General features: G+C 40.3%; 1 protein-coding gene across 1 annotated transcript; it reads right to left on the minus strand.

Moving 5' to 3' along the window:
- Window positions 1-216: 216 nt before the first annotated feature.
- On the minus strand, window positions 217-4,834 carry LOC119810497 (cytochrome c oxidase subunit 7A2, mitochondrial). The gene is made up of 4 exons (XM_038324004.1): window positions 4,701-4,834; window positions 3,279-3,368; window positions 983-1,067; window positions 217-414 (listed from the first exon to the last, which is right to left on the minus strand). The coding sequence occupies exons 1-4, from the start codon at window positions 4,716-4,718 to the stop codon at window positions 356-358; spliced, it is 252 nt and encodes an 83-aa protein (XP_038179932.1). The 5' UTR covers window positions 4,719-4,834; the 3' UTR covers window positions 217-355.
- Window positions 4,835-8,455: the final 3,621 nt, after the last annotated feature.

Below are 8,455 nucleotides of genomic sequence, written 5' to 3' on the forward strand. Positions count from 1 at the left end.
AAGCAATATCCTTTCAAGAATCAAGCTCAAATCACGTTGAAGACCATCTACTAATTCTCAGCTGCTGAAAGCAAAATTTACTAAATGTCACAATGGCAGTACTCTGCACAAATTCACAAAGGATGTTTTAAAAATTTTTGTTCCTTATCTAAGATCTCAAGTGCTGACTCAAAACTGTGAGCAGAAACGTTTTCTCAAGTGAAAAGGGAGACAGAGCATGGTAAAGACTGCTTTATTGCTGACAGTTAGTACACGTCAATAAATAGTGATCCCCAAAGAGCTCAGTTACTCATCAGATTCCTGGTCCATCAAGCGCTGAATGCAACTGAACCATGTGAAGCCTGGGATGATGAAGTCAGTTCTGCTTCTTGGGAAATGCAGCCATGGCTAACTGATAGATGGCGTATGCTGTTCCTGAGAAACACACGAAAACATACTAAGGATTCTGAGACTTTGGTCCATACACTCAATACTACAGCTCAAATGTTAATTTGCCATTAAGACAAGCTTAACAGCTGGGAATACAGCTCAGAGGTTTTGATTTCTAGTGAGAACACAAACACACAAGCCTCAATCAAACATAAAAGTGTTTTGATACATGGTGAAATTTTAAAACTTAAAACAGTTTCATCATTACTTCATTTCTATTTATAAAGGTAGATATGTCACACTATCCTTCAACATAACGCGTACAAACTTTTTAAAGCCCCTACTACTGGAGGCAGGGCAGTATGACTGGGGAGAGGGGTAGAGAACCACTAGAGACACTCATAGTAGGCTCTCTCTATCAGAGCTTAACCACAAACCTGCCAGGTCACACCTGCTTGAGAGGTTAAAATGCTCTTGGGTAGTATATTCTAACCTGCTTATCTGAGCTGCAGTGAGATGGCCTGCAGACAGAACGCCTACAAGAAACACTACCACAGCGAAAACAAGCTGTCACTGATGCTTCTGTCCTGCAAACACTCAAACAATGTCTTACCACCAACTGTCAGAGCCATTGTGAGTCTGTAGAGGAGGGCATCAGAGGCCCCGCCCTTCAGATGCACTGGGATTCCATTATCCTCCTGGGTTAAAAAAAAAGAGAAAAAAGACATTGATACACGTGTCACTTGTTTGCTATTAAGAATAGGAATATTAATTATTCATATAAACTCCAACAGCTCCTGACACTCCCTGAATTTAAATAATTTAAGAAGCTTACAATTTTTACTTTCTCTATTATTTTACAATTACAAACATGTAAAACACAGCAACCCTTTCAAACTAATTTGAGACCTAATGAGGTCTTCTTGAGGAGTATATAAACTTCAGAACAGGAAAATAGTCCTTGAATTCAACAATGTAAATACAAGATAACAGCCCATTGATCATTAGGAAGTTTTTCCCCTTTTATAAAAGGCAGGGGCAAGGGCTTTGGCTTATAACACTAGTCAGGCAGCTTTTATATCCACTTAAGAATTTTATTTTTATAAAACATACATAATACTTTTACTACTTAAAATTCTACTTAGGAAAAAAATTATAAATCACAATAAAACAAAAATAATTCACAATCTAATTACTGATAAAGGTTAAGTGCTCTGTTCCACTGGGCCTTTCCCCAAGACATACCAACCATTAACAGTATAGTTAGTATATGTCACCAGCTTTAATGCTTATATATATCAAGTCTAAGTTATATGTACTTAATATACAAAAGGCATTATGCTATACAATTTTGTTATTTGCTATTTTCAAAAATAGTTTCTTAGTCCATTTAAATCTCTCTTCAATGGCTACATAATATTCTACCAGCCGAAAAATGTCTTAACTGAATTAGCCAATCTTTTAGTAATTTCTAGGTTGGGTTCCTTAACATCTTTTATCAATTTTCTTACACATATACATGTATTCTAAAGTGCCCTAGAGAGGACTTCTTAGATGAAAGGGCATGTGATTAGTTTATAATATTTCAACTACCAGCTAAAGCTAAACATCTGTCCCTACTATACTACTGCTTGTCTTGTATGAAAATCCTGCGAATGGTTGTCTTTCTCCCAAACCTGGCAAACACAATCTATTTTAAATCTTTCTATTTAGATTGAAGGGAGTGGGGTTGTCACTCATAATCAGTTTGCTTTAAGAAGACTCAGTTTCAAGAGCTGACCTAGAAGCTATAGTTTTTCAGTTCTTTTTTTTAATATTTACTAATTTATTATGTATACAATATTCTGTCTATGTGTCTGCCTGCAGGCCAGAAGAGGACATCATATCTCATTTCATATGGTCGTGAGCCACCATGTGGTTGCTGGGAATTGAACTCAGGAGCATTGGAAGAGCAGGCAATTCTCTTAAACTCTGAGCCGTCTCTCCAGCCCTGTTTTTCAGTTAAAGTCGGGGTAATATAGCTTTAATCTATAAAACTGAAAAGACAATGACAGGGTTACAACCATTTCTTGGTGACACTCATATGGTCATATAGCCAATGCTATGTAAGTCTGTGCCCAGAAAAGGGCTGGAAGAACAGTACTGGCAGCCTTCATGGCACCACAAGGCAATACTTTTCTGCTCCACCAGCAATAGGGGCCAGCAGGGATCTCCAGAGATGTCACATTCTGGCTCCATAGAAAGGTGTAGTCAAACCTCTACAGTTTCCCAATCCACTAGCTAGAATGTTTTGGGGGCAAACTGCTGAACAGAAGATCAACAGTCAGGAAGACAATGTCTGCCACGTCCCACAGGAATCTCCTTGCCCTACAGCTGTGGCAAACTTAATTTGCCTTTCTTACAGACCTGTAGTTCTTTGAATACCAATGATATAATCATACTTTGAAAAATTGCTTACCTATTCCATCTCTTTACAGCAATAAATCATATAGTTTTAGGTATTGATTTCTCTTGTCGGATCTTTTGAAATTTCTTTAGAAACGTTCCCCACCTTTCCTGCAGGTATCCTATAACATCGACTGAATTTCTACAATATAACACTTTTGGTTTCTGAGCCTTTTCTTATAGTTTATTTTCTTACACCTATTCAATTATTTCCCAAAGAATGGCAATTCATCACAAATCTCACACACACACACACACACACTCACACACACACACACATTTATCTATGCATTTTTCCCACCTTCCGAGGCACTTGCTGGATACAGCAAATAGTCATCAAAAAGAGTCCCATATGCCCCAAGCTAATACAAAAGAGGCTCTAAGATGCAGACCTCTGAATTTACTTCCTAAATCCACCTTCTGAGCTCTATTACAAGTAATAATCACCTAAAATATTTCAGTACCTGAAACAGCTTTTGTTTCTCTGGAACTTTGTTTTCAAAATTCCTCCGTGAAGTAGTGCTGATGGTCCTCTGGGCAATCTGACGGAGGGCCTGAAGCAGAAATCCGCACCTAGTAACCAAGACTCAGAGCCTAAAGAAACCTTCAACTTGCCAGTCCTTCACACTCTGAAAGGAAACTGAGCTTTAAACCATATTTAACTCGCCAGAGATAAAGGCCAGGACCAGCACCTGGGCTTTCCAGATGCTGTCTAGCCTCTGCTCTGTGTCTCACACTATAATCTGCAGTCTCCAGAAGCCATTACCTACACAACCTGTACCTAAAGTCAATCAGTGGTATTCTTTTGTTGATCAAAGCACAGTGATATAAAGAATAATAGACTATATTAAACCATTCTCATTTTTACTCACCTATGTTAAAAAATATCTATTACTTGACCGTTAAACCAAGATTTTTGTTGTTGGCTTTTTGTTTGTTTGCTTTTTAAAACAGGGTTTCTCTGTGTAGCTCTGGCTGTCCTGTAACTCACTCTGTAGACCAGGCTGGCCTGGAACTCAAAGATCAACCTGCCTCTGCCTTCCAAGTGCTAGGATTTAAGGACATAACCACTGACAGGCTTTTGCCTTCCTTTCTCTCTCTTTCTTTCTTTCTTTCTTTCTTTCTTTCTTTCTTTCTTTCTTTCTTTCCTTCCTTCCTTCTTTCTCTTTCCTTCCTTCCTTCCTTCCTTTCTTTTTTTGGCTACCAGAATGATACTTATTAAAAATTATTTGGGAGTGGAGGGAACATGCTAGCCAAGTTCCCCACCAGCTACATTCCTAGCTATCGAAGAAAATTTTAGTGGGGTGTAAGTCTTGTTTAAAGGCGTAGGTTTATTTGAATCAGTAAACACGCATTTCACTTTCTAAATGGTATTGATAAGTTATTAAAACTGTTAAATAATTATAAAAGATAATAAAACCACATCTTTTTAAATTCCGGAAAAATACTTCACAAGCTCAAAGCAATTAGTGTTAAAAGGCAATTCAGTATTGCTATTGCACTTCAGTCGTGAATATCCATTAAATCCCAACCAAAATGGAATACTTTAGTTCTTTACTTCTGATTCAAGTAAGAACCATGTAAATTTATGTGTTCTCACTATGCCTCAAAATAAAATGACACCAAAATGGCGCTTTTCTGCCTATCCCCCGCACTGGACTTATCAGTTAACAGTAGTGAGCGGGAAAGCAAATTTGGTCACGCTCTTCCCTGAACGTCTGCCCAGCAACTACCTGGGGAGAGTAGTCGAAAAGGTCAGAGGAAAAGGACGCGGCCAAGGTGACTCGGCATCTGTCTCCTGCCCCACTTCCAGCACGGCTTTCTGTCGGGGTCCCTGAGCCTCCGCGCAGACACCCCAGACCAGCCAAGCCCCAGAAGCTACCTACCAGCAGATTCCGCAACATCTTGGCTCAGAGGCTTCCCACCAACCGCGACTACTGAACGCCAAAAATCGGAAACCACCACGCCGGAAACGGAACTCCTTGCTGGCGCTGCGCGTGCGTCCAGTAAGAGCGCTCGTTCCTGGAGGAGGAGGGACTCGCGCTCCAGACCATAGAGAGCAGAAGCTGAGACAAAGCGGCCGCTAGAGCGGCCGCTCTAGCCCCGGTCCTCCGATCCGTCTGCACCACTTGTCTCGGCGCTGCGGGGCCAGCAGCCGGTCCGGGACTGTGGTTAGAGGGAAGCACACGCCGCCTGCGACCGGAGGGCGTCACGTCTGCAGCCTTTCACTCTTTGGTGGAGTCAGACAAGGCTTTCCGGAAATTTGCTTGCCTTTTGAGCAGGCCTTTGAGCTGCTGTTTACAGACTGAAAGAACAATGAATGACCAGGCTACGTCATGCAAGCTTAAAAAAATACAAAAGCTTCTCAACACGAATACAGTCCAGTTTGGGGGGTTGTTTTCCACAGATGAAAGTGGGGAGTGTGTCTTTGTGCTGAGAACGTACTGGAAAAAAGCAGTGTTGGTATCCACAGGTATCTAACATTTTCTCGCGCTAACCTTCCCGTGCTGGAAGCGCTTCCTGTGTTCCCAGACTGTGACATTGGCTTCATTATGAGTCTAGGAAAATGCTGAAAAGAGGGGAGTATAATTTTAATTGAGGTTCAACACAAACGCCGACTGCCTCTTGCTTTCTCAGATGAACAGGACACTACACTCTAGACTGGAGTTGTGTATTTTAAATAGGCTGTCGGCGTTTTGCATCGGTCTTGCTTAATTATTCCTCCTTACAACTGCCTTTATTCTCTTTGCTCATACATGCACATACATGTAAAGCAAAAACTATCTTCCCAGTATTACAGCAAATGTCTTTCCACCCCTTTGCAAACTTAGAAATAATCTCATTGCCATTTCAGGTAAAAAGCTAATGATAAATGGATTCAACAATAGTAAATAAAAACTGGTAATGCTTAGTTCCTTCAAATTCTATTTTTTCATAAGCTACTGAAGGGGCTCTAGCAGGCCCAAACATGGCTCTAGCAGGCCTTGCCCTTCCACCATTCCCTCTTCCTTGCTAAAAATTGTTGAGATTTTTTTTTTTAACTTCAAGACTGGTTTCTCTGTGTAACAGGCTTGGCAGTCCTGAAACTCACTTAGTAGATCTTGAACTCACAGACATCCAAGTGCTGGGATTACAGGTAGATTACATTCTTAAAGTTAGCCACTAAGGTCTATTATTTGGCCACTTCCTCCTCCTAAGGCTGACTACCAAGGTTCAGCTATCATGTATTGAACTCCAGCAATCAAAACTCCTTTTAGGCTCATCTAATTAGCACATCCAATAAAGATTAAACACCTCATCCTAACAGGGGTTCCCCCTTTACCTTTATAGACTACTGCCATTTGCCTATAGCCACGTCTGTCTCCTCTCTAACCTAGAGGCAGTCCTTTGTCCCTCCGGGACAAATATTCCTTTCTCCCTTGTTCCTTTCCCCTTCTACCTCGTTCTCTATCTCCTGTCTTTGTCTCTTATTCCCTGCATTGTCCCTCTGGAGCAAATAATCTCCTTTGTGTTGAGAACTTGGTCTTGGGGTGCCTTGTGCCAATGCCTATCCTTTTATTCTCTTATCTACTCTGTTAATTTGCCCAAGTTACCTAACGCGGTCCAATTTCTCTTCCTTACCAAGTTTATAAACACCCATCACGACCAATTTATTTCTACCACCTCTGAATTATTCAATGTAACCAAATCTTTGAGCATAATTAACATATATGCCAATAGTTGGGGGTGTGGGGAGTTTTCTACATTTATTTTCTGTAATTGGAATTCATTAATGTGTTTTACCACAGGCTATAAATTTCCCCTGGAAAGACTGTATACTTAACCATTCCCCTAGCACTATTAAAGGCAGATCCCCTAGCCAACTGTGAGTGCATACTGTTTGACAGACCTAGGAATACTGACTGTCCAAAAAGAACCAGGAGTTCACATTAAAAGGACCTATTGTCGATACAGATCCTTACAGCCCTGTCACTTAGGAGTACAATTTTTTCTTGCTGGATCATTCTGTAAGCAAACACGTTCCATTAAAAACGAGAGAGAGAGAGAGAGAGAGAGAGAGAGAGAGAGAGAGAGAGAGAGAGAGCGCGAGAGCATATACAAAGCAAAACAATGTTTGCTATCCCATTCTTGTCTTTAGAAAAGACTTTTTAAAATTTGTGTGCCCTTTCTTTGGTACTAGTATTTTTTTAATTCCATTTTAGACAAGCATCTGCATTACCAGCAACAGATAACACAGCTGCTCATTCCCCGTGGAGTTTATTTTAATTTGGAAATAGACCAACAAGGCAACCTGAGTTTGAAATAAGAGGCTTCCATGCACAACTCTCCTGAAGTCCTATTTTACACTGCTCCTTGTAGTTTTTGATGGACTCATGCTTTCAACAGCAAAATTTGAAAGTGTCCTATATCAGCACATTAAAAACAAATACCTTGCAAAACCAGTAGTTTGTGACTTAGTCTAAGCAGCTGAAAAGCTTGGGGTTTCTAGATAAATTCATAATAATCAGTCTATCCAGCAATCCATAGAGAGAAGTATGAAACTCCTTGGGGAAGGGGTGTATGTAGCCCAATAGAGTCTGGGCACAACCCCCAGTATCCATTCCACCCCCAACAACAACAAATGGAAGATCCAGGTTTATATGGAATAATTACTAGTTTTGTGTTAACAGATTAATTCATGTTAATCATTCTTCAAGAGAGAGAGTAGATAACCTAGAGCTCAGGAGAGATATCACATAAAGATCCATTGAAAAGATGGAAGTGAAGATGGTAATTTACTAGAAGGCATAGTAGTGCACATCTTAATCCTAACACTCAAGAGGCAAAGGCAGGTAGAGTTTGGATTCTAAGGGCAACCTGGTCTACTTGTAGAGTTCAGGGTCATCCAGGGCTACACAGTAAGACACTGTCTATCATAAATAAGACATAAAAGTGCTTCTTTTGTTCCAGAAGTGTAAGAGTCCAGAACAATCTCTAGAACTCCCAATATAGCCAGTATAATTGACCCCTTGTCAGCTTGACACACAAGCACATCACCATTAGGTCATAACCTTTCCTTTCTTATTCATCCCCAAAATCTCACAGTAATATCAACATCACAATATAAAACATGACAAATTTTTGTATGATGTGTATGTGTGTTGAGACAGGGTCTCCCCCCCCCCCCCCTGTGTGTGTGTGTGTGTATGTGTGTGTGTGTGTGTGTGTGTGTGTGTGTGTGTGTGTGTGTTTTGAGATTGGGTTTCTGTTTAACATTCCTGGCTGTCCTGAAACTCTACCTCCCAAGTGCTGGGATTAAAAGCATGCACCATCACGCAGGGCTTAGAACATTCCAACATTAAAAATTCCTACAGTCTTTAAAAACGCTAACACTTGAAAGTTCAAAGTCTCTTTAAAATATCCAAACTTTCTAAAACTCCAAAGTCTCTTTAAAGTTCAAAGTATCTCAACTGTTGGACACCTGTAAAAATAAAATCAAAATACTTTCTTGTCCCATGAAGGCCCAGTCACAATCAAAAACAAAACCAAAGTCCAACAGTATAAACTTTAATGTCAGAATTCTGGGATTTACTCGTGATCTTCTGGGCTCCAAAGGACTGAGCAGTGACATTTCTCTGACTCTGCATACACAATACATAGA

This window comes from Arvicola amphibius, chromosome 3, assembly GCF_903992535.2.
Source record: "Arvicola amphibius chromosome 3, mArvAmp1.2, whole genome shotgun sequence".
In the NCBI taxonomy this organism is placed as follows: domain Eukaryota; kingdom Metazoa; phylum Chordata; class Mammalia; order Rodentia; family Cricetidae; genus Arvicola; species Arvicola amphibius.

Coding starts and splice junctions, on each gene's coding strand:
- LOC119810497 (XM_038324004.1), bottom strand. Junction 1,068..3,278: donor AGAAACAAAAGCTGTTTCAG/GTACTGAAATAT, acceptor TTTTTAACCCAG/GAGGATAATGGAATCCCAGT. Junction 415..982: donor AATGGCTCTGACAGTTGGTG/GTAAGACATTGT, acceptor TGTGTTTCTCAG/GAACAGCATACGCCATCTAT.